Source organism: Alexandromys fortis, unplaced genomic scaffold (genome assembly GCF_014885135.2).
Source record: "Alexandromys fortis isolate MF-2015 unplaced genomic scaffold, M_Fortis_MF-2015_v1.1 scaffold_3, whole genome shotgun sequence".
Classification (NCBI taxonomy): domain Eukaryota; kingdom Metazoa; phylum Chordata; class Mammalia; order Rodentia; family Cricetidae; genus Alexandromys; species Alexandromys fortis.
The window spans coordinates 10,874,148-10,899,471 of NW_026067909.1; the positions used below are offsets into that span (position 1 = coordinate 10,874,148).

Here is a 25,324-nt window from a genome sequence, read left to right on the forward strand (position 1 = left end):
CAGGCATTTTCTTCTTGGTTTCTGGCCGGCAGAGGCCTGGGTTGGCTGGGGCTGGGAGCGGGAGAGGCTGCAGGCTGCGCTAATGAGGCCTGAGGCCTCATCCCAACGGCCAGAAGGGGGCTGGGCAGAGGCAGAGCTCAGCAAAGCAGGTAGAGAGGCCAGGCTTGGGGGTACTGTCAGCAAGGGACCACCCCCAACCCCAGCCTGCTTCTGCCTGGGCGAGAGCTACTGTCAGGAGCCAGGCTTCAGGACCTGAGGACCCTGGGAGCCAGGGCACCAGGGCAGGTGGAAGCAAGTGCTTAAAGATGAATCTGGTGGCCTGGTCCACAGAACTGGTCCAAGAGTAAGAGGCCACCAAAGAATAGGACTCACCCCTGAAGAAAATGGAAATGGAGAAGCTTAACTGCCCTGGGGTCCCCAGATGCACCACCTTTCTTGCCAGCTCTGCAATAAGGCTACAGAGAACTCCAGACAAGCTCTGAGAGGATCTTACAGTAGGCATCTTATGCTGTGGTCACTGAATCTCTGCGGGACGGGCAGGGGCCTGACCACTATCTAAAGAAGACCAAATATTTGGGGGATTCAGAACAGAAGTACCCATGATAGCAGAAGGCATGCCAAAGCCACCAGGATAATGACAGACACCAAAGGGTCTGGGAGAGAGGGCAGCGTAAGAGGACTGGGTGTGGGGACACTGAGTGAGAGGACCCAGGGGGATGAAGGCAGGGTGTGCCACAGCTGAGATATGGGGAAGAGGTCATGTGCTGAAGAACCCAAAGCCGATTCGGGCTCTGGGCTTTACCCAACAGTCCATGTGAGCCACAGAGGATTCTAGGTAGAGAGTGGCAAGCTCTGGATCCATCCTTCCGGCTTCATGAGGACTATGTCTAGAGGGGGTTGAGAATCTGTCTTGTGGTGTGTGGGTAGAAGGGTTTTTAGGTTGTAATCCTGGGGAACAAATCAGCACAGGAGGTACCATTTGGAAACCTGTTCTTTTCACTCCTGGAGCCTGCCTTTGGGGGGCCCATGCATATGGAGTACCATTGTATACAGGGGCCTCAGGGGGTGATCAGGGTAGGCCTTGTGGAGGATGGCCCAGTCAAGAAAGGCTACCTGGGTCAGGTCTCTCAGAGGAGTTGATCCCGGCAGGGCAGCCCTTGCAAAGGCTCAGAGGTCCCCAGATGTCAGGTTCTAGGAGCTAACTGGGTGTGACAGGGTGGCTTCAGGTCACCCAGAGTTGGTTGGCTTACCTAGAAGCTGCTGGCATGTTTTAAGCAGAAGTGGAATGGTGTCTGGTCTTCTTCCCACTACCTTGGTGCTGCAGGGAGGTGAGTAGAGCAGGTGGGGTAATGCACTGTGGCCTGACAGGGCTCAGACCACCAAATAGAAGTTCCTACTGAAGCTACTTGATGTGGGGGCCTTCTGTATCCGGAACTGGGATGTAACAGAGTGAGGGTACTCCAGTGCAATTCCTTTCCTAAACAACCCCAAACTGGGAGCTTCTACAATAGGAACACTTTCGTTTAGAGATCAGGAGCCTAGCATCAACTATCAAGGTGGGCCAAGGCCACACTTCTTCCCAGTAATCCAGATGGTGCCTGCCTCTTCCAACCTCCAGGGCCCTCAGGCATCCCCCAGCTTGCGACTACATCACTTCAGCCTCTGCCTCTGTCTTTGTATAATCTTATTCCTTCTGTAACATTTTCTGTCTTGTGTCTTCTGAGGATACCTGCCATCCAAGTTAGGCCTATGGTAAACTAAAAACAATGCCATGGCAAAATCCTTATGTATTTTTCAAAGATCCTTCCTTTCTCTAAATAAGGTCACATTCATAGGTCTCTAGGTCAGGAGGTAAATATGTCTTCTGGAGGACACCATTTACACCATTGAAGAGATGTCTGTAAGTATTTGTTGAGTGAACAGCAATGGCCAATATGGCCCATGTGATTGACCTTGTTCCAGCTATGGCCTCACTTCTTAGATTTGTACTTCCTCCTGCTGCATCCATTCAAAGTGATGCTCTGATACTCCAGGTCCAGTAATGTGCATCCCTCCCTTTATATGCTTCTCTACACTTGCCACATTCTCTGTGTCATCTTCTTGGTGAGAGACCTATTCAGCACTCTACCACACTCATCTGGCTCCTGCCGAGGCTCCCTGAACATTGTAGCTGCCCACACACATGTGTGGATGGGGTAAGTGGTAGATGGATGGATGGTGAGTGGGAAATGGATAGATAGATGGATGGTTGGTGGGGGAGCAAGTAGGCATATGTGTAAATAAACAGGTGTCTTAATGAGTTAATGAGTTGGCAAATGGTGGGTGGGTTGATGAATGGTTGAGTGGTAGGTAGGTAAAGGGATAGATTGGTGGATGAGTGGATGTGTGAATGAATAAATGGGCGTATTGCAGGATGAATTGGTAGATAGATGGGTGAATGAATGGGTGAGTAGGTGGATGAATGGATAGATGAGTGGATTAGTGTATGTGTGGGTAGAGCGGTGGGTGGGTAGGCAGATATGTGGACTGATGGATGAAAGGTTAGCTAGATGAATAGGTGGGTATTTATGGTGGGATGTGTGAATGGGTAGATGGGTGAGTGGGTAGATGATGGTTAAGTAGATGGATGGGTGAATCGACAGGTAGATGGATGGGTGGATGGGTAGTCATGCGAATGAGTAAACAGGTAGGTGGGTGTGGGGGCGAATGGGCATATAGATGGCTAGACGAATGAGTGGATGGGTGGATGGATGATAGAATAGATGTATGGATGCTATGGATGGATGGGTAGGTAGATAATGGATGTATGGATGCTATGGATGTGTGGATGGATGGTAGATGAGTGTGTGCATCAGTGGATAGGGGAGATAGATGAGTGAATAGGTGAACGGGTGCATGGGTGATGGGTGGGTAAATGGGAAAGGATAGGTGGGCAGGTGTATGGATATAAGTAGATTAGTGAGTGTGTAGGTAGGGAGATGGATGGTGGATGGCTAGGTAGGCTTGGTGGATAAGTGGACAAATGGGTGGGTGGATATGTATCAGTGGGTAAAGGGATGGATGAATGAATGGTTAAATGTATGGGTAGGCAGAAAGGTGGATGATTGGGTAGACAAATGGATATATGTATGAACAGATGAGTCGGGGGGTAGACTGATGGATGATTGGTTGGAGGCTGGATAAGCAAGAGGATGAATGAAAGTTGGGCAGACAGACAGACAGGCAGGTAACTGGATATGTGGAGGGAAGAGCTTCTTTGACAAACAGAATTGGCCAAGCAAGAAAAGAGAGCCCGAGCCTGTCCTGAAACACCCTGGGTGGGGGTGAGGGAGCCTTGAGGGGGTTTCTGAGAGGTAAGAACTAATCCAAAAGGTCTGGGCCAAGTGGCTGATTAGACCCAGGACTTCAGGGAGGTCATAGGATGCCATGCAGGCACTAGGGAAGGCAGCCATCCACTACTGTGAGAGTGGAGGACAATTGCAGTGGAGTATGAAGCCACCCTGGGAGCTCCAGGGGTGTAGCGAGGGACAAGGGAAGATAGCAGGAGGTGCCAAGAACTCCAGGTTTAGGTGATCTTGGCTAGCAAGTCAGGAAGGGACCAGCCTGGGCAAGGGGGTAAGAGTCTGGAGCCTGGACACCCTAATGCCTGCTCCATAGGGGCCTAAGTCACTGTGGAGTTGACAGAGAGTGGACAGGCACACAGTGGGCTTTCAGGAGTTAGTGGGTGGGAACACACTGCACCGTCCTCAGGGGAGTGGCCAGCTCTGGGCTGATGTCTTTCAGAAGACTCACTGACTGGGAAGGTGGTCTGCCCATAGTGTGGAGTTCATACCAGCCCCCATCCTAGCCTCAACTGTCAAGCTAGGGCAGCCTCAGGAGCCCAGTCCCCTTTATTACCACCTTGCTGCTGTCCAGTTTTCCTCTTTAAGGATAAGCTTGCTTCTTCCAAGCAGTCCCCCACAACCACTGCACACCCTGAGTTTGGAAGTAGCCCTTGGATAGGTATGCTGCCTGGAGATACCGCTGCAGACCTCCAGAGGTCACACCCCACAGCATGGCCAGCAAAGAGACCGAGTAAACACAAAATGAAAAACTAATGCTAACTGGTATGCTGTCTCGCACCTGTCATTTCAGCACTTGAGGGGCTGAGGCAGGAGGATTGGGATTTCATTGAGTTCTAGTCCAGCATGGACATCCATACACAGTTCCAGGCTTGCCTGGGGTAGAGTGTGAGACCCTATTTCAAAATACTAGCCACACACAATAAAAAAAAAATGCTGGTGCGAAGGAATGGCTGGGAAAGGGGCAGGGTCTCAGGCATGGGGCCTCACCAGCAGCCCTTGCTTGGGCTCCTCCCACATGGGTGAAGGGCAGATGCCTACCTGCCCTGGGAGAATTTGGGGAGAGGGTAGGGAAGAATGAAGAAGTGGAAGGAAGATATCCAAGCCAGGCTCCAAGCATTTAGGGGCAGGCCTCACTTTTCTTCCAGGGTCAGGGACCCTGAAGACCATTGCCACTGGACAGGTTGATCTACTGACTACTGGGGAGAGGCTCCAGCATAGCCTTCAGAGAGGGGACAGTGGCAGTGACTACATGTGCAGGGTACCCATCCCAGGTGTTTGTCACCCTGAGTTGGACATGGGCTGTCCAACACTAACTAGAGATTTCCAGAAGACCCTCCTTCCCACCCCCAAAGCTAAAGGCAATGTTCCCCCGGTTGGGTATTCATGGCACATGGTTCATTGGAAAAATATCATGGGATCCCTCTATCCACAAAGCACCCCATCTTTGAGAAGTCCTCAGGTTGTCCCCGACCCTCTGGGGTCCTCAGAGAGTGCCTCATTGAGCCCATTTATTGTGGCAGATCCAGAGGGATGCATACTCCAAAGACTTTTCCTCTTCACCTGCTGCCTCCCAGGCAGGCACCCTTCTTTCCCTCCTTCCCACCCAACTTTCCCTCCTCCTCACCCCCAAATAAAATAACAAAGAACTCAGAAAATAGTATTTTAAATGCTTTATTAGGTTTGCAAGCGTTAACAGGTTAAAAACAAAACCCAAGCCTTTGGATTTTGCCAGAAATAGCATGTTAAAGGGACTGAGTTGAGGCAAACACCTGGGGCCACTGACAGATGACACATTCAGTGGCACAGGTGACATATGGCGTTCGACGCGTGGGGAGTCTTCAAGTGATGACAAAGGGAGGGACCCAAGAGGGGATCCCGCTGAAGACAGCATGGAAGAGACAAGATGGAGGGCCACACTAGGCACGGGAGGTCAGGGAGGTGCCTGCATCAGGGTGATCTATGATCGGGGAGAACTGCAAATTTGGGGACACAGAGGGTAGTTGGCAAATGCCCCTGAGAGCACCCATCCCGGCGAGGCAAACTAACACTGGGTGGGTGGGTGTCCAGTCAAATGGGCAGGTAATTTAGGGTGCCTCGAGATCTTTTGGGTATCGGGCCAATTCCCATTCTCCAATTATAACAATTTACTCTTTTAAGTTTCTGTCCAATGTTCCGAATGGCCCATTCTTCAGGCACTTGCCAAGGAACCCTCTATGCCACGGTCGGGCTGACACACACCGCCCCCAGGGAGATGTCAGTCCTGTCACCTGGGCCCAGAAGCCTCGGGCCTCTAGACTACTAGTGGACTGTTGGGCAGGGGGACTGCACTGGAGGCAGAAGTGGGGGTGAGGTAAACCTCCAGCTGCCCTGGTCCCTGCCACAGTCTTAGGCACCATGGAGTGGCTGCTATGGCTTGCCAGACCCTCGGGCCTCGGGGTCCAGGTGACCCCATGTGGACAGCTCTCCTGGCTCTGCAGGCTTTAAGCCTCCTAGCTTCCCCAGCTCCAGGCCTCACCCCACCCTGGCCAGAGGAGGTCTGTAGAGCTCCAGACCTCCTGGGGACAAGGTGGGGTGCTGAGGAATGGGCAAGATGACACTGAGGGACGGGGGGATGACTCCCCAAGTGCTCAGAAAGCAGCCACTTGCTCCCGCCTGATGGAACCTGTCTACTCTCACACTACATCCCCTTCCCCCCCAGCTGGCAGTAACCAGATGGGGGCCCCATCTTTGTGGCCTCCGAGCACCTTCCTAACACCTGAGGGGACACTGTCCCACGCCCCCTCCACTACTCAGAACTCCTGGGGACCAGCCACTGTCCTCAGAAGTCAGGCCAGACAGCGGCCTTCTCAATTCCTTTTGTTTCTCTGTGGGTGCGTGGCCAGCACCCCACAGAGACTCCACTCCCAACTCAGGCCAAGCGACAGAGATAGATTAAAAACAAAAAATCAATTAAAGGCGATAAATGGCGGAGAGCAGGACATGGTGGTAGTTGTGATGATGGCTCAGAGCATTCATTACTTCATCACTGCTCCCCTGTTACTTAGGGAGTGGGTACAATTTGATTATGAGCGCATATAAAGCTAAGGAGGGATCAAAAAAAAAAGGAAAAAAAAAAAAGGAAAGATGCCCCAAGAAACAAAAAGAGGGGAATAGATCAATTGGCGTAAAATTTGGGCTCCCAATTCTTCTGTAATTCTGCAAGTTGACCTGTGCCTCCTCCTGATTCTTCCATCCAAAACCTCTCTGGGACCACTTCCTACCCATAGCTCCCCCCACCCAGCCCCCACTGCCCCCCACCCACCCCTCCAACCGCCAAACTTCCCACACTCCCCACCATCAGTGTGAGTCTCCTGGGGAGCCCCTAAAATGTGGGGGCTCCCCAGGAGACTGACAGAGATGGCCCATAGGTGTGCTCAGGGCAGGGGATGTCCCCCAGATCTTTCCTCCTGGAACACACCCAGGGGTCAGGCTACTCGGGTGGCATGTCTTACTTGGCAGTGCCATCTCCTTATCAGGCCAAACTTATTCTACACTGGAGGAGGCCAACACACAAGGTGGATAGGCATTGGCCCACACCGGGTGGGGGGCTGGGGAGCACTGGGCTCATGCTGTAGGGGTCCCTGGAGACAGGCGCCCAGATGGAAGTGAGCCTTGTAGGAACACCTTCTCTGGGAAAGATGGAACTTACAGCCTGGTCACACACAGGGCCCACAAGCAGCAGCAGAAACTAGATGGACTGGGAGGGGAGCTCAAACCATGCAAACTGCTTTGCGAATTGGGAATGAATCTTGGTTTGGGCAATGTGGTCTGAATAGGAGCTATTCAGCCATTTCAATGTTCTCATCTAATTGTGCGGGGTGTGTATAAGTATGTAAGTGAGTGTGCTTATGTGTGTGCATATATGGCGCATACTTGTGTTTGTGTGTGTGTGTGTAGAGATAAGTAAAAACATCTGCATTTTAGCTAGGTACCAAAAAATAAGATTTTGGGATTGGGGGACTGTGCCAATTAAGTTTTGTTTTCAGTTTCCATGCTCTGTTCCTCTTCTTGTGTTCTTTCTTTTCACCCAGCCCTGTGGTGACATGGTGACATCTAGGATGGAATGGCCAGTGAAGAAAGTTTGGGTGGCTGTTGTTCTCAGTCAGCTTGCGCTAAGGCGCTCTATCTACATGGTGACAAGGAGATAGCACTGAAGTAATGACATGCCACCTGGAAAACTTTGGGTCCCCTTCCTTTCTTCTTGGGTTCTGAGATCCAAGTCTAAGCCAATTTGACTAAAGATCCAAATGGGAAGAAGAGGAAGGGGGGGGCGCCAATTATCTTATTTTGCCAATTGTTTTTAAGCCAATTAATTTTTAGTATGTTTTCAGCCAATTGATTTTTTTAGTTATTAAATTTTTAAGTTAACAATTCTGGTGTTTCTAAAAGGCCAATTTGTTTTTTTAAAGGGACTGTATGTTTTAAATTTTTTCTTTCAGAACAATTTGGGGGGGGTTATTTGGGTTGTTCAGAGCCAATCCAGAGCCAATTTGTTTTTTAAAGGGACTGTATGTTTTAAATTTTTTCTTTCAGAACAATTTGGGGGGGGGGTTATTTGGGTTGTTTAGAGCCAATCCAGAGCCAATTTGTTTTTTAAAGGGACTGTATGTTTTAAATTTTTTCTTTTAGAACAATTTTTTGGGAGGGGGTTATTTGGGTTGTTTAGAGCCAATCAATTTAGTTTTGAAGAGTTGCCCGATGGTATGGGGCCTGGGGAGCAGCCTGACGGGGAGGCGGGGCATGGGGGTAGGTGGGGAGAAGCCTAGGGGAGGAAGTGGTGCAGAGAGATCTTAGTGTGAGACGTGATGGAACTGTCCCTGCTCAAGAGGAGGTCACAGAATGATGGTGTTACATTGCAGAATTACCAAACAATTTAGTTCACTGATGACTGCTGGACATCTCCGAAGAGGCTCCCCCGTGGGCGGGATCTTTGGGTGGTAAGGCGATCAGGGGACGGTGACGGTTGGCCTCTCTGAACGCTTGGAGTTCTCTGGCGAGCATGCGACCCCGGCGGGCACGCAGGAGGGCAGGCAGGCCTCTGCGCAGGCGTTGGGCGGACTTTCTCCAGGTGTCGTATTGGAAAAACTTGCCCACGGGGTATCTGGGGAAGTCGTCCTGAAGAGGAGGCGCTGGTCAGCGGGCGTCAGGGTATCAAGTTAGCCTGAGTACCCAGTCAGGTCTCATCTGCCCCCATCCCCACTAGAGTCACACCAGCTCGTGGCAACTCCCCACAAATATCTATATTCATGGGCAGAGGCCAACAGTGATAAGTGAGTGGACTCCGTGATACCCCAAATCAAGAAGCTGATGGTCTTTGTCCCACCCCCACCACTCCCCCAACCCCACCCCACTACCTAAAAATCCGCCCTCTCCCAAGCCTCACCGGAAGAATGGTCTGAAGAGTTGACACATCCCTCTCGGACTTGGCGGGGGTGGCACAGTATGTCTCCAGGAGGTTCAGGTCGCAGCGGCGGAAGCAACACTCTTCCACGATGCCACGGCTGCGACGGTTGGCACGGCTTGAAGGCCTGCCTGGAAGTTCCACAGGACAGAGAGCTCTAATCAGCACCAGCTGGGGTCAGCACCCACTGGGGTCAGCACCCACTGGGTCAGCCTCCCCAACCACACGGGGAAGGCTGCAGAAGAACAGAACTACCCCAGCCCTCCCACTAGGTCCTGGCCTGACACTAGGTTGCTCTGCGCTCTGTGGGGATGAGGTAGAAGTGTGAGTCAGGTGGGCCAAGACGCCCAGAAAGGAGAAATGAAGGTGCATGCTGCAGGACCAGCCCCTGGCCTCTGGTGCCTTTGTGCAACTAACATGGCACAGCCTCTCTGTCCCACAAACTCCATGGAGACCAGAGGCCACACTGGAGTGGTTTGGAAAACAGGGAGGAGGAGAGGGTGAGCCCCGCAAGGGAGCTATGGTGGACACAGGTGTGGTCTCTGGGCTTGGGGCCCTGGCCTGGTGCCACCTTGAGCCTGAGGGGCCCACCCCCAACCCCCAGCACTGAGCTGAGACAGGGAAGATAGGGTAGGAGAGAACAAGACGGGAGGGGAGGAGTGAGGCCCAAAACCAACTCCCTTCTCTTCTCCCGTCTTCCCCCTCTCCCCCACGCACTGCAGGTCCGAGGCTGGGCTGGGGGTAGAGCCATTGAAGGCTTCACCTTGGACCCTCTATTCTGGAAGCCCCTCTGTGCAGGAGTGGCTCCTATAGCAAGGGCTGGCCCTGCAGTGCCAGAGGGTGCAGAGAAGCTTCAGAGTGCCCAAGAACAGGAGTTGTTTCCAGAGATGTGAAGCAGGAGCACACTCAGAGCAGTTCACAGGCAGGTAGGTAGAGGTGCAGAAGAGGAGACCGCGAGTCCAGGACCAGGTGAGGAAGATAGAATGGCCCATGCCAGCAAGGAGAGACATCCATTCTGGTGCCCCTGCCCTCCCAGGCATGCCCCTCCTGGGTGTCCCCCATCACTGTCTTCTGTAAGCAGGGAGCACAAGCCTCAGTCCCGCCCCCAGGCTGGGAAATCAAGAGAAGTGTGAGCAATAATGAAAGCAGATAAGCATCCCGTGTTGTAGCTCTGGGAACCCCTGAATTTGGATGGTCGAGCTCTCCCCTTGTTCTCCCATCTGCATGTACACTCTTTCACCTGGTCAAAACCCGGTAACCGCATTTGGCTTTCTTTTTATTAACTTTTAAAGCGATCAGACTTTTGAGTGTGAGACCACAGCCCTGCCCAAGTGGGAGGGGAAGCGAAAGCCCAAGGCCAAGCCAGTGTACCTTAACTGTCACCCCACCCAGGGAGGCCTGACCTTCCCCCCCCCTCCTCCCCATTTCTCTGGAGTTACTTACTGAAGTAAAAGCCGCGGTCCGAACAGACAAACTGAAGCGTGTCAACAAGCTCCCCTCCGCACAGGGTCTCGCTGGGGCGGTAAGCAGCAATGCAGCACAAGGCGAAGGCCAAAGAGATGAGAAGCACCAACATCGACTTCCCCACTGGGATCCCCATTGGTAACTGAAAAAAAAGAGATACAGGCTTTGAGTTAGAGGTCCCAAGATGCTCCTCTGCACCGAAGATACCTATCGTCTCTTAATTGAAAATGCAATTGAAATTTGAAAGGCAGCTTTGTCACTATTTATTTGACCTGCGAAAACAGGAGCGCTCGAATTGCTGAGGTCAAAAACCATTTGAGTGTGGAGAAACTCAGTGGCTCTCAGGAAGGCACCCCGTGGTGGCTGTGAACTGTAAGAAGCCCTCTAGGACCACCCACCCATAGGCGCAACTGCAGCTTGACCACACCCACAGCAGCAGGGGCCAACGTTGGACACTGGACTTGGTTTCCATGTTATGACATCATGGGGGTGGGGCCAGCCCAAGAGCACATCACCATTGCCACTCCTACTCTGGCCTCCAAGCACTGGCCAAGATGGCAGATAGCTCTACCCCACCCACCGTGGAGCATGTGCATCCAAAGGGACCAGTCGCCAACCTCCCTGCCCCCCAGCTGGCCACCCCTCCCTAAGCAGCAGAGCCAGCACCACCCATCCAACCCCCACTCTCAGGCCATGCTAAGCAGGGCCCAGGTCAAGAATCCAATGGTTAGCGCAAGGGGACTGCTGGCACTCCTGTGAGCCTTGCTCTCCAGGGTCACCCAGTCCTCCAAATCCAGACTTCCCTGGGCACCTCAGAGCTCAAGAGAATGCCTAACGTCCCGTTCCAGGCCTCAACCCTTACTATCCAGGGTCAGGGACCCTAGAGAATTCCTCTGTGGCCCATAGGATCTTCTTTCTGACAGAAACTAAATTCTACCCAGGGTACTAGAGACAGCAGTTCTGGTCCCTGGGAGGTTGAACTCCACAGTCGGGAGGGACACACCCCCTCCACAGGTCATAGATTGTGTGGCCACAGGCTGGGACAATGGCTATTTAGTTTCTTTAGGAATAAGAGGCCACAGTGGCCCACAGTAAGCCACCCTTGACCCTGCAGAAAGTAGAGCCCTCCAGACCGTAGCCCCAGACCTCTGCTCCACAGTCCCCGAGGATTTCCTGCTGCAAAGAAAACACGTGAGAGACTAATGCGGAGTAGTCAAGAAACAAATTTGTTTGAGCTCCCTCGGGTAACTAAAAGTTACCTTTGCCCATCTCCTCTACAAGACCCAGCCCACCGCCCAATACCCTTTATGCTACCACCGCCACGGCTGCCGCTTGCAATCAGCTGACCATAGCTGCAGCCGTTAGTCCTGGGTGGGTGGGTGGGCGGGGGGTAGACGGAGCTGACATCGAAGTCCCTTCCCAAAGCCAGATCACGCTGGCTCCAGGTCCAGCCCAGGTGGCCAACAGAAGCAAGCAGGATACTGACCAAGAGGTAAGGGATAGGTGAGGGCCCAGGAAAGGCCCAAATTTGCTTCAAGGGGCAGGCAGAGGAGAAGGAAAAGGGGAGAACGGAGCAGGTGAAGAAGCTTGGGGCTGGAGGGGGGGGCACAGGACAGAGGCCGAGGGAGGACGAAGGCTTGTGAGAGGCAGCAGGCCCGGCTGCAAGGGCAGAGGCCCCAGGCTAACCGGTGCCCTGACCACCCCATGGGGCAGGCCGGAGCAGGATGGCAGCAGGGTCCTGGCTCCACGGCCCTGGTTACCTGAAGTTGGATAAGGAGGCCGCTGGGGCTGGAAGAGGAGGAAGACAGGAAAAGGCTGGAAGGCTCTCACAGGAGAAGCTAATGTCCAGTTTGCGAGCTGGTCAGTGCCTCGGCTTTTATGTCTGAGTCGGCTCCTCCCAGTCCCGGCTCCACCCTACCCAACCCCCCTCCCTACTGACCACTCCCCCCTCCGCCCCCTTTGCACCCGCCCCCTCCCTCCTTCCAGCCAGTCCCTTCTCTCCTGCACCCCCAACAGCTAGCCTTGGACCATTCCTTAGCAAATCACCACCAGTGGGAGGGGGGCCTCATCGTGCGCCCCCAGCCCTCTCTGCACAGACTAATGGGGGCGGGGAGGGGGCTCCTTCCTACGTCCTCCTAAGGAAAGTTCCACCCAGTAAAAGGCAGGGGCAGTTATTCTTTAGACTGTAACATTTCTGCCCTCCTGAGCCCGAAACTGGCCCCTCTCCCCACATTCCAAGTTGGGAATGTTGGGGACAGAGTTGGGGTGTGCAATGTGTGGGGGAAACAGCGAACTGCGACGTCTGGCCTGATTCCTTTGCCAATTTTGGGGGCGCTCCTGCCCCGCCCACCCACTTTTTCTCTCTCAGTCTCATTGGCACCAAGTCAACATACCAGGGTGGGCTTCAGAGACTCTATCCCCCCCCCTCCTCATCACTCAGCACCCTGGAGGGACAGTGCCTGCACAACACAAGTCATACATTTTAAAGCAGCTTACTTCCCCTCCCCAACACGCACCAAAGGACCAGAGTCTCCAGTGAGTTCAATTTACACACCCCCTCCCCACCAGTCTCCATACCCTTGCCCCCTCCCCCACCCCACAGCGCAAGGGGGAGCGCGAGTTTGCAGAGGGAGTGGGCCCCCAGCCCCCACCCCCTACCACACGAGTCCCGCCAAACCCAGGCCGGGCCCTACGCACCCGCACCCGCCTGCCCCCCCCCCCAGCCCTTACCTGGAAGCCGGCGACGCTGCCGCCCACCTCCCTGCTGCGGGTTTGCAAACCGAACAGCGGGCGAAGGCCCTTCTGCCGGGCACTCCTCTGCCAGCGCCGCTCTGACCAAGTCGCGGGAGCCGAATGTGCGACGGGGCAGAACGGGGGGATGGCTTTTTTGGTGGGGGGGGACGACGTCTCTTCTGCTTCTTTAGGGAGGACGGGCTATCTTAGGGCTGGGGCGGGCCAGATATTGTACTTTCGGGGGGGAAAAGGTATCGGGAAATGAGGTCAGCTGTTGTATCAAGGATAGTGGGGGGCAGAGATAGTGTGAGAGATAGAGTGAACGTAAAACGGGGGGGACCACAGAGAGGGAGAGAGGAAGAGAGGACAGCGAGAGGCGGGTAGGTTCACAGCGGGAGAGGACAGCTTGGAGAGAAACAGAAAGCGTATAATTAATCCACTTGGGTAGGCGAAGGCAGAGGGAGGACGTGAGGGGGGAGGGAGTCTGAGGCAAGGAGGAGCGGGGAGGGGGTAGGAGGGGAGCCTAGGAAAGGTGGCGGGTAAGTGCGTGCGCTGGGGGCGCACCGCGAGCAGAGGAAAGGACGCAACTTCGAAGGGCCGAGGACGGTGCTGAGGGGGGAGGAATTGAGGCGTCACCCCGACCACGGGCACCCAGCTCGGTTAGGGCCGACGGAGCCCTCGGCCGTCGTAAGCCCGGGCCTCTTGGGGGGGAGACAGGCGTGGCGGCGCCGCGGCCACTCGGGACTGCAGCGAATAGAGGGGAGCGGCCGGGCCGCGCGCCGGGGAGGGCTGGGAGGGGGAGCGCGGGGGATGACAACGCCGGCGACCTGCAAGCCGGACTGCCTGCGGTGGGGACCGCCTCCTCTGGCGAAGCAGGAATGGGGTGTTGAGGTAGATAGAGGAGGAGGCGGCGGGGAGATCCGCAGGCCCGACGGAGCGCGGCCCCGCCGACGGCGCCCTGCGCGGGAGTTAGCAGCGAGGCGGCGGACGGCGTCGACGCGGGGCCGCCAGCCCGGATGGAGGCGCTGGCGGGCCGAGCGCGGGCGGGCGTGGGCCAAGAGGCGGGGGCGGCCGGAAGGGGGGGCCGGGGGCCGGCCTGGCCTCACGCAGCTCCGCCGGAGAGCAGGCGAACTCCGGGCGCCAACGCCCGGCTCTTATAGCCGCGCCACCCCGCGGCTGGGCGCCCGCTCGGGCCCCGCTGGCCGTCCGCCCGCGCCAATGGGCGCCTGCAGGGCCCTCGCCCCGCCCCGGGACCGCCCCCGCAACTCGAGCCGCGGGGGGGGGGCGGGGGGGGACAAGGGCCGGGGGCCCTAGGCACGGGGGTGTGTGCCGGGGGGGGGCGTGCGTGGAATGCGTGGTTCCGAAGTTGGGGTGGGGGGCTGGGAGCCCCAGCATGCCCACGAAATACCGGGTATACGTTCCAAAAAAAATCGAGGCCCTATGTCATGTTTCCGGGGTGCCCTGTGCTTGTGCGACAGGGGCGCATGGTGTGAATCAACGTGCGTGGCACCCTAGGCCTCAGTGGTAGTGAGGGAACTGTGCTCAGTTAGGGGGTTACAAAGTAGGCGCAAACTGGCGGGCAGAGTACAGGCGCAGGTAGCTGGGTGCTGGTTCAAGGGTCCTCACAGGGACCTACCTGCCAGACAGTGGATGGTTCCCAAGATCGGTTAGGGCGGAGCGCTCAGCCGCCACCTGCCTGAGCAAGCTTGGCGAGCTGCAAGGCACCTTGAGTAGCAGCCAGATCCCGAGCGCCCCCCGGTGCTTTGCGCAGGGTACCTGAGCAGTCTGGGGGGCCATCAGGTGTGCCACTAAGGGAAGGCTGATTTGGCTACGCCAGAGTTGGGCCCTGCGTGGGACCCATCGCAATGTCGAAAGAAACAGGACGGGAAACAGCTCAAAACCATACCTGTAAGCTAGAACTCACTGGAGTGCGTCTAAGCAGCTCGCCTTTGGGACCCACCCAGAATATCCGGATAACAGTTACCCCGTTCTCTGTGTGTTGAACTTGCGTAGACGCGGGTTCGGCCCCAGGGGCCACCACGATAATTTGGGGGACTGAGGAAACTATTTCCTGGAGGGTTCAGGCGATGTAAAAAGCCACTGTGATTTTTACAGAGTCAAAACCACTCATAAACCGGTGCACCCTGTTTCCCACCACCCCGCGCCGTGCACCTCTAGGAATGGAAGGGGCTACCACCAGCGGAAACCCGCGCGCCCGGGGCTAACCTCCGGGCCGGGCCATTAATCACTTAGTCCGCGCTCTGCGCACGCCTCCCCAAGCCTTCGACCCGCAGGGTTGGAGGCTCCAAGCCGCTGGAGAGCTCAGCGCCTCTCCCCGACTAGCTTCGCCCAACTCTCTGCCCTTCCCGCTTCCTGGCCGCCAGGCGCTTTCCCTACAATCTAGTTGTTTGCAGAGTGCATGCAAAGTGGCGCGTGTTTCGGGGGCACCCAGCCGCCAAGGAAGAAGCCATCAGCCCGCTCCCGTGTTACTCGGCAGCAGGCCTGGGGACTAGCTGCGAAGTAGCCGGGTGCCTGCAGCCGCAGAGCTGGGGCACGCGGAGCGCGCCATGGGGAGCTCACCACAAGGCCGAAGGTCGCGTCGGGAGGCGCAGGAGGATCCGAGGAGAAGGGCCGGAGAGGCTCTGTGGAACGCAGTGGACGCTGCTGAAGGTGAGCGAGACCCCGAAGGCAGTCCCCAGTGTCCCGGGGCAACGCCCAGTCCGTTGGAAGACCCGGGGACAATGCCCAAATTTGGGGGAAACTGGGGGCAATGCCCAGTCGTTTTCCTGGACGAGGGAGCAGCACTGCCCACGTCCTGGCCGTCGGCAGTGTCCCGAGCGTGTTTTGGGCACACAGACTTTTCCAAAATCTGAGCCGCCGCCCGGACACCGTAAGAAAATGAAGAGGCCGAAACCAATGTTATGCGCAGGAAAGGGGAAGCTGCCGAGAGTGGCCAGCCAAAACAATGCTCAAATTTCGGGGATCCCAAGTCAGACCCTTGTTTGATCTGCAGCCCTGTGAATGAGTGTCCCGAAGTAAGGGAACTCGAGGGAGACTCCACAAATGGGGAAACTGGCTAACGACAAATTTGAAATTCCAGAAAAATTAGAATTCAAGTTGGGAAATTATTCCATGCAAAAAACAGGGAACATTGTAATCCGGGCCTAACTTGGGGAACCCAACATCTTGGTCAGCAAGCTTGGGAAACCCACAAAATCCTAGACTAGTTTGTAGAAGTTAAGGGGCTTATAGTTGCTGTTGAGTTTAAAAAAATTCCCAACATGAAATTTGGGAAAACTTCATTTTAATTGCATAAAATGGGAAGTAGGGATTTTAGGGATCTAGGTCAATTCTTTTTGGGAGGCGGGAGTGGAGACTAAGGTTTACCCTTAAGGCCAGTAGATCTTGTAGCACCCGGGAAAAATCACCTTTATAATTTCCGTGGCCTCAAAGAAGTCCTTCAGAGAATGGGGAAATGCTGTTTAAATGTGGGCGAGTTGGGAGTGCAAGCAGTCCATTTGAGGAAGACAGAAAATCAATGTCTTTTAATATTTTAATTTCTTAGAAAGATTTCAGTTGGTCTCTTTGTTGAACAAGGGGGGAGTTTGTATGTTTTCTTGGACAATGTTTGCGTTTGGAGAAATGTACTCCGAGTTTTAGGGATCAATAAAAATTACCCAATGGATGTTGAAATCTAAATTGTGGAGAGCAGAATTAGTAGCTAGGAAAGTTGTAAGATACAGACCTTTAAAACCTAGGATTTGGGGGATCTGGGATATTTTTCACCGTGCTTTTGGGGGACCATAAAACATTGCCCAAATTTAGGGAGACTCTGGCAGGAGTCATAAATTCAACAAGGTTCATTAAAGTTTAATAAAAACCCAAACTCTTTGGAAGAAAAAAAAATCTCATTTTGTTTTGGAGTACCTGAATTTGGCCCCAGGAAAATAATTTCTGAATCTAAAGTTTCCCACTATCCCTGGAACACTTTAGGGCCAACTCCTACATTTTAAGGAATAGAGATTATGAGTTCCTAAATCATAGGACCTGAGAATCAACGTCCCAGATTTGTAACTTGCAGAGATTGTGCAGGGTGACTGGAAAAAAAAAAAAAAAAAACTTGAAATGTTAGAGGCTGCGTGGTGCACGGCTGGCACTGCAGCGGGAGATAGCAGAACCTTTCCGTGACCCAAAGCTAACTAAAGGTGTTTGGGGGCCTGGAAAACATTGCCTAATGTTTGAGGACGCTCAGCACGGGCCAACATGGGGGAGTGAGGAGAAGGGTCCAGGATGGTGCTGGACTTTGCAACTGGTGTTTGAATTTAAAAAAAAAAAAAATAAATTTAAATTTTAAGCTGAAAGGACCCAGGAACTCTTAATACTTGGTGCAGAGAAAATGCTCAGAGTGTTTAAGACTGGGGACATTCCACATTCTAGTATAAAGAAAAAGGCTTTGGCCAAGCGTTAATTTTGTAATCTGGTCTCTTGCGTGACCCAGAGAGACATGTATGACTTGAGAGAGCATGGAAAGCTCTTGCCACATGTGAGCACACGCCCTAGATCATTGCTTAGCCTGCTTTAGGGGCTTGAGTGAGAGCGTCTGTATTTTAAAGAACTTTAACTGTGGCCAGAAAGCTTCCAAGAGCCCCAGAAAACCCCAACCTTGACCCTTGTGTGTGTGGGGGGGGGAGGTAGGGGGCTGGGGTTCTTGTTGAGTGAGTTTTAGGGGTAATTGCTAAAAAACACTCCCTCGATTTTCTGGAGTCCGGGAAACGAGAGTGTAGGCTGCTTGAGTTGCCTACATTCTTAGGGAAGGACATAGAAAGAAGGCTAGAACTAGGAGGGTTCCAGGAAAATTGTTAAGGAGGTCTGGGTGGGTTTCAACTTGTAAAATTGAAAAAATGGGCTTGGGGGAACAAACTACAGAATCGAGTGTATTGTGTTCCCTGTTAATAAAACTGGGGGGCGGGTGGCAGAAAAAGAGAGTTAGCGGGTCAGTGCTGCAGATATAAAATGATAGGGACACGGGAAAATACCCCCACACACACCCCGCCCCGTGGGTACAGCGCCTAAATGCTGTGAAACTGTCCACTCTCCAGACTAAGAAAAAATTGTCAGAAGGACTAAGGACCCGGACTTACATTTAAATTTTAGGGAACTGAGGTAGGAGCTTGCATATGAAACTTAAGAGACAGGAGCAAAATTGGGGGCCCAGGCCACATAATCTAATTTTGGGGAGCCAACGGAGGCGGAATTTCCGCCTTTTGAAATGTTTGGAAATCAAGTGTCAAAAAAGAAAAAAAAAGTTTCACTTGTGAGAAGAACAAACACTGAATGATTTTGGAGGGCCCCCGGAAAGCAATGCTTAAATTTTGAGGATCCCAAGGAAACAACGCCTGAGGTGCAGAGAAGCCGGCAAGTTGCTCTGGCTGCACGTACACCACAGAGAATTAGAGCTGCATTTGAGAAACTGAACTCCCAGGCGGCGAAGGACGGGGCGCCAGGATCCGCGGTGCCAGGGAACTCACACGGAGCAGGGGCGCCCTCACGGGGGAACCCGGGCGCGGGAGAGGGGCGCAAGCGGAACAGACTGGGAGCACCCGCGCCGCGGAGCGCGCGCCCGAGCCACAGCGGCATTTTTCGTTCTTTTGCCTTATAGTTACCCAGAGGGCTTGGGTGGCAGAGGCAAAGCCGGACGGGCGTGGGCGAGGGAGGGGAACGTCGAGCAAGCAGCCGCGCGGTGCTCCCCGAGACTTCCCTGGACTCCCGGCGCCCCGTTCGACTCCCCGCCGCCCCTGCGCCCCACGCGCTCAGGCGCCGCGAGCCTAGGCGAAGCCGCGGCCAGGCGGCCGCCGGGGGCAGGCTCGTCCCTGGCTCGGTTTGGGGACCCGGAGCACCCCCAGTGGCCACCCCTGCCCGTCCCGTGTCCCGAACGCGCCGATCAGGCCTTGCCCGCTCCCTAGCAATTAACAACGGAGGAATCGGTTTTGTTTGGGCAGTATGGAAAGAGGGTAAAACGTGGGGGAGCAGAGAAGAAAGTGGGGGGTGAGAGGGGCGCAGAATGACACAGTGATAGCAGTGGCCGGGTGCCAGGGCCCTCATTTCGTTTTCTCAGAAAATTTCGGCGACTAGCCTCTCAGTTCTGGCTGGGGAAAGTCCAGCTTCTTAAAGGCAAATATTAAACCCACACACAGGCTCACCGTGCTGTTGTTGGGAACAAGGCCACCCCCTCAAAGTTGGGCAATGCTGGAGGTGAAGGGCCACAATTCTAGCGGGACCTGGGGGTTGGGGTGGGGTGTTCCATAGGGGAGGTGCTGGGGAGTAGCAGAGTGGGGGAAACCCTGGAGCCATGACTATAAGCATTGCTTGTCTCTATAGTCACCCATAGAAGGATAGTATGGGGAGAGGATTCTCAAAGCCTGACACTGGGGAGGCAGGAGTTAATGTCCTTGGACAGGTGCGGGGACCCAGGCTGGGTGAGGCATTGCCTTCATATTAGCTTGGCAAGATTGAGAGAGCCCCCCACACCCATTTTCCACCCGGAGCATGAGGCACGTGGGGAATGTTCCCCTTTCAAATTCCAGTCCGCATCAATCACCCCCGTGTCCTATTCCAAGAACATCTGGTCTGTCCCCCCCATGCTGCCCCCCTCCCACCAGCCTCTATCCCTGGCTTTTCTGGCTTGCCTGCTTGTGTGCCTATAGACTTGAGGAAGCTTCCAGCTAGAAAGACTGGGGTATGATAATGCTCCCCATTCTGGAGGAGTCTTGTAAATTTTGGGGGAGTGAGGAACATTTAAAAAAAAAAAAAGGTGTCTTGTGAACACCCAGTCCTCCCAGTCCTCATGAAGCTAGAGCAGGCTAACAAGCCCTCTCCTGAGGGTCTCCTTTAGGAAAAAACTGGCTCCCAGGGGCCAGCTGGGGGCTCTCTACCTTTCCCCCAAGAAGTGGCACAGGTTAGGGATGATCAAGATACTGGGACCAGAGCCCCATTTCTGGAGTCCTGCTTTATTGCTCCTAAGGGGCATCTGAGAAGGCGGCAACCACACCAGAGGCCTGTTTCATGGCCTAATCTCTGCTTTCTACCCTGCAGAGGTGCCTTGAAGAAAGCTACAGGAACACCTCGGAGAAGCACTCCTGGATTTTGCCAGGTAGGGAGATGCTGGGGTCACCTTGAGTGCCCACTGAAGAGCCACCAGGGCATGCAGACGGGGTAGGAAGGGGGCTGGGACATGCATGGTCTCTTTCTTCTACATGGCTGTCCACAGAGCCTTCACCTGGCCTTATTTAGTCAAAGTGTGGCTCAAGAGACAGGGAAGAGGCTTGTAGAGTTCCCGGTCAACCTAGGGCTCAAAAGTGGCTTAGCCACCCTTAGCCAGGATCAAGGAGAGAAGTCAGTCTCCCTCCAAGGCCTTTTTCTTTCCCCTACTCCCCATACCCCTTACAACAGCCTTAGGATGTTATGGGTAGGGGGCTGTGGTTTTCTCTAGGAAGGGGACCCACTAGACATGAGCCCTAAGCGCAACCCAGTCCCTGCTCTGCCCCACCACCATGACAGCCCAAGTCTTTCTGGGCTTAAAATCCTGAAGAAACTAAATACCCTTTAAGATTCAGATTCGCCCCTTAAGCCTAGCAGCACCCTTAGCCAGGGACTCTGTCTATCTCCCTTCAGGCCTTCCTTATTTTCTCTGTCTTTTCCCAGCTCTGCTGTTGCCCAAACTTGGAAACAAGCCCAGCATTTTGCACAGCCATCTTCTCTCTGAGGGTCCCTAGTATGCTCTCCCCCATGCCCTGCTGGAAGGACGACCGCTGCAGAGGCCACCACACAGAGACTCCAGACCAGGGAGACACAGGCAATGCTCTGTGTTATCATGCAAGCCTGGGAAGTCACCCCTGGAACCGCCAACATGAGGATTTCCACTACCATGCTGGCTGTGATCAACACACCCAAACCCCAAAGTAAGTAAGAGTTACTGTGGGGGCCTTGGAAATGGGGCAGCAGAGAAGGTCGGTGTGCTGGGGTGGACAGAGGCCAGGTCATGTTAATTCCTTTAGTGTCGGAACCATCCTTTAAAAGAAGATTTATGGCTTCCCTTTGGCATGGGCACAGCAGCCTGGAGGTGGAGTAGGAGTTCACCTGCTGGGCCCCACCTAGCAGACTCTGGGAGTCCTGTGCCCTTGAGACTAAGGCACAAGGACACAGAGGCACACGTTGCCCCCTCCCCCAACCTCCGACATTCGGCCAGACACAGAGCCTTTGCCTTCCTGATCCCCAGTACCTGAACAGTGAACTGCAGGGTCACCAAGCAGCAGAGCTTACTCCGGCAGAGTCCACAGGGCTTCTGGCCCCAGGCCCTTTCTAGCTACCTCCCATCCCTATTCACGCACAGGAAGCCCATGGCCTCCAGAACACAATGGAATCAGGACACGAGCTCTCCCAAGGCCCTTCCACAGGTCTCAGAATGTCTCTTTGGTCATTATTTCATTTTCTGTTCACAGTTCAGTCAGGAGGCCTGAGACTGTCACACACTTTGACAAATGGGGATAGACACAGAAAGGCCAAGCCACTGGTGCAAAGGCACCGCAGCAGCAACTGCACAGCCTGGGAAAAGGGGGGGGGGCAGGGCCCCCTACGCCAAGCTTTCCACAGTCTCCCAATACTTTCTAATTAACCGTTTATTTTCCTTTTCTTTCCTCAGATTCTTTCCTGATCTGGAACCTTTGCCTTTCCCTCTTGGGCTGTCTGACCCTCAGCCCTTGCCACCTTTGCCCCTACACTTCTGGGAGCACAGCTTCAAGGACCTGCAGGCTATAGAGACTGCTGGATGCCTGCTCTGCCTACACCTCCTGTTCCCAAGGAGAGGCGCCCGGAGCCCACCTGAATTCCAGATACCAGCTGTGTGACTGAACAGACTTCCTAGCCTCTGCTGGCCCCTTGGCTGCAAGGGACTTGGCTGAGCCCTGTATCTGCAGGAGTCTGGATATGACTCTTGTGCTAGAGATACCTCTGCCCTGCTGGATGTGCGATGGACACTCACCTCTGGGGAAGGATTGGGGCTGGTGGGCGGCTCCATTTCAGTTCTGGGAGCTTGGGGATCTCCTGGGCCACAGGCCACAGCAGCGGGCCTCGGGGCTGGGATCACGATCATGGGCTGCTCTGGCTGGTGGCTGCTCGGGCTTCGGCTCAGGCTTCGGCTCGGGCTTCTGCTCCGGCTTCGGCTCCGGCCTCGGCTCCGGCCTCGGCTCCGGCCTCGGTGCAGGCCTCGGCTCCGGCCTCGGTGCAGGCCTCGGCGCAGGCCTCGGCGCAGGCCTCGGCGCAGGCAGGGCAAGAGCTCTAGCCTTAGAAGTTGCAGCACCCCGGAATCGCCTGGGGTCCTCCTCGTGCACAATGAGCTGGAGCTCGGTGGTGACTACTCGGCCCCTAGGAGAAGCAAAAGTCCTTGAGATTATATCAAGAACAAGTCTTCTCTAGTTGAGGCTGGCCCCCTTCTCCCCTTGCTACAGGATGGAGAAGCCAGTGGGTCAGCTTGTCAGGGTTGCTCCCACACCCCTTCCCTTCAGCTGCCTGCCTCCCGCTTTCTAAGTAGAAGGGAGAAAGCAGTTGGTGAGAAGTCACTTTGCCAAGTTTGCTCAGGGAAAGGCAGGAGACCCTCCTTTGGAAAGGACAAGCTGGCCCCTTTCTAATTAGGGGTGGGCTTCTGCCTTGGCATGGGTAAGGGTGCTGCACACAAAAAGGTTTCTTTGAAGGGCCGCAGCTAAAGCTATGAAATCCCTCCCACTCCTGTCCTCACACTCCCACCTTGAATGGGAACAAAAATCAAGAGGGCACATGGCTCTGCTTTAGGAAGGGCAGCCTCTGGAAAGGGTGGTAGGGGCTTCTCCAGGAAACAGCCCCGCTCCCCATGAATGCTATAATGGGTGGATTAAGGCATCTGGGATCCCAGTTGCAGGAAAGAACACACTTTATGCACAAACAAATGTGCACCCAGGAGTACTGTTACTGCCCCAAATTTATATTTGCAGACAGGGTACGCTAGAGGGACTGGTGTATCAGCAGAGAAGCAACTTTTGTTTTTTTAAACCCTGCTAGCGAACAGCAAGGGATAACATCCTCATGGTTCTTCTACTTATCTCTTGGTGGCAGCAGATATAGAGAGGGAAGCTTTGCTTTTTAAATTTTTTATATATATAAAGCACATGTATGTGCAGTTTATGCATGTATATAATCCATACACCCCATGCTGCCCCAGAATCTCTGTCTGTCTGCACAGTTGGGATGGCGAGAGTGGAGAGGAGTGTGCACCAAGGGGAAATTTTTCACAGAGAAAAACTTCCACACTTGTGAAAACAGCTGTGTACTCCTGCTGGGAAGAGCAAGAGACCTGCCTCTCCCCTTTTGCATGGTAGATTAGTGAAGGAATGGTTACTTTCCTTGTAGTTTTGTGCAGTCCTCTAAGTCCCCAGCCCGATTATCAGAAGCTGAAGTTACTCAGATCCGTCCAGTCCAGCGGCTGTTTTTCCCACTTCAGAGATCAAGATCTTAATTGCCCCAAGTCCCCAGCCCACTTACCCTTAGGAGAATATTTAAACTATAGTTTCACCCATACACAGAAGGAATGAAAAGCCAGTTAGTTACCTGTACTCTAGTCGCCTTGTAGTCCCCGAAGTTCCCGGACGGTGGATAAAGAGGACTGGGGACTCACTGGTGCCAAAGATCCTCTTCCGAAATTGCTTGGGCGATGATCTGCTGGCTGGGCCAGTATCAGCAGCCTCCGCCAAAGCAGGGGGTGCTCCGGTTGCAGTGTCCAGACACTCCACCTGGGTCGATGTTGAGGAAGAGGTGGTAGGGGACGAGGCTGAGGCTGAAGAGACGGTTAAAGGAACTTTTAGAGTGTGCATGATAACAGAGCCTCTAAAAGTGGGTCCTGCTGTCCACCACGGAGCAAGGCACCTGCTCAAATGATAACTGACACTATATCTTTGCCCCTCACCTACTCGTCCCCTCCACGCCCAGCCCCCGACCCCTCCAAATTTGGGAAATAATGTGCTTGCACAGTGCAGCAAAGACTTCTGGGGCAGCTGACTATGGCACTTTCCCACACTAGGGCATGGGGGCATTAAGGGGTGGGGCTTTGGCCTATGCCTGTCAAATGGAAAGACATCTATGTGGGCGTGAACATAAGTTAGAAGCACTTCCTGTTAGCTAGGGGGTGGAGACTATGTGCAGGGGGTGGGGACTGGGTAGGACTTCACTAGAGTGACACTGGCAGTCACTTGACACCCTGGAATGTCTGTGGGCGTGGCACAGGTAAAAAGGGGGCGTGGCCTATTTAAATTAGAAGCCGGGTTCCAAATAAATATTAAAATTACTTTTAAAATGCTTCCAGTGCATCTGTGTGGTACAGCGCCATCTTGTTGTTTCATGTTTTATGGCTACTCAACTTAGAATTCTTCTCTGTCATCAGTCATCTGACCTGGCCCCCTGCCCTCTGTGTGTAGTGCCAAGCACTAAACATACTGATGCAGATGACATGTATAGTGACACTTGTTCACCCTTTTTGGGATGTTGATTGGCTGGGTTCTCACTCCTTTTTAGCCTAGCTGCAACTCCGTTTAAGGCACAGACTGAGAACTGACAGCAGCTGGTATGGGACTCAGATACAAGCATTGCCTAAAGTTTCATTTGTACTCTGAAATGTTTGTCCCCTGGTTTTGAGGGAGAGCAGGAAGAGCAGAGACTCAAAAAAAAAAAAAAAGAAAGAAAGAAACAAAAAAAAGTGTACTCTACCCAAACCCACTCCTCTCTACCCTTTGCACTTTTGAAGTCCAGCTAATCTTTTTATCTTACTTATCTTATCAGCCTAAGCTAAGATTTAATGATTCCCTCTCCCTTTGTTGTCCAAGTCCTACCTGAACTTCTTTACTTAGTGGCAGAGATAGGCATGTTTGGGGAAAATGAGACATTCCGTAGGGGAAGATAATCAAACTTTAGGGGAATTCATATCTGATGGGGGCGACTCAACATGACACAGACATCCTTTTTCATGGGAAAAGGGCAGATGGGATTTCTCACTATGCTTGTGGATGACTCCCAAGTCATATCTGTGGTACATAGCAGAGGGCACCTCACACTTCACAAAGGTGAGGCAATCTTTTCCTCACGAAGATTCTAGCTGTGCTTTGGGGTTAGTGACCAGAAGTGTGTGGCAAGTGCTGCCCTCTGTTGTCTGCTGCAGTGTGCCTGGATGATACTAGGGCCTTCTGAGAACGTTTGGCTGGGATTTACCAAGCCAGAAGTTGGCATGGGGAAGGTGGAGGCTTACTCCAAACCCATGAAGCAATTC

The 25,324-nt window shown here is 53.9% G+C and overlaps 1 protein-coding gene and 1 long non-coding RNA gene across 4 annotated transcripts; one reads left to right on the top strand and one right to left on the bottom strand.

The window, feature by feature from the left end:
- Positions 1 to 4,999: 4,999 nt before the first annotated feature.
- On the bottom strand, positions 5,000 to 13,138 carry Igf2 (insulin like growth factor 2). 3 transcript variants are annotated; one of them, XM_050136480.1, is made up of 4 exons: positions 12,979 to 13,138; positions 10,228 to 10,390; positions 8,767 to 8,915; positions 5,000 to 8,512 (listed from the first exon to the last, which is right to left on the bottom strand). In XM_050136480.1, the coding sequence occupies exons 2-4, from the start codon at positions 10,382 to 10,384 to the stop codon at positions 8,330 to 8,332; spliced, it is 489 nt and encodes a 162-aa protein (XP_049992437.1). In that variant the 5' UTR covers positions 10,385 to 10,390; positions 12,979 to 13,138; the 3' UTR covers positions 5,000 to 8,329. The 3 variants fall into 3 exon arrangements, with proteins under 3 accessions (XP_049992437.1, XP_049992435.1, XP_049992436.1); XM_050136478.1 differs by having other exon boundaries at positions 5,000 to 8,498; positions 12,979 to 13,137; XM_050136479.1 differs by lacking the exon at positions 12,979 to 13,138 and adding an exon at positions 12,009 to 12,127 and having other exon boundaries at positions 5,000 to 8,498.
- Positions 13,139 to 14,675: 1,537 nt separating this feature from the next.
- Positions 14,676 to 22,127, top strand: LOC126498134 (uncharacterized). Its single transcript, XR_007590783.1, has 4 exons — positions 14,676 to 15,651; positions 20,074 to 20,131; positions 20,683 to 20,939; positions 21,680 to 22,127. It is a non-coding gene; the product is annotated as an uncharacterized lncRNA (long non-coding RNA).
- The last annotated feature ends 3,197 nt before the right edge of the window (positions 22,128 to 25,324 follow it).

Excerpts from the sequence above, each read along its gene's own strand:
- Igf2 (XM_050136478.1), bottom strand. The coding sequence starts at position 10,384 with ATGGGGATCCCAGTGGGGAAGTCGATGTTGGTGCTTCTCATCTCTTTG. Across the intron at positions 8,916-10,227 it reads GGACCGCGGCTTTTACTTCA|GCAGGCCTTCAAGCCGTGCC; the intron begins GTAAGTAACTCC and ends TGGAACTTCCAG. Across the intron at positions 8,499-8,766 it reads CTCTTCAGACCATTCTTCCG|GACGACTTCCCCAGATACCC; the intron begins GTGAGGCTTGGG and ends CCTCCTCTTCAG.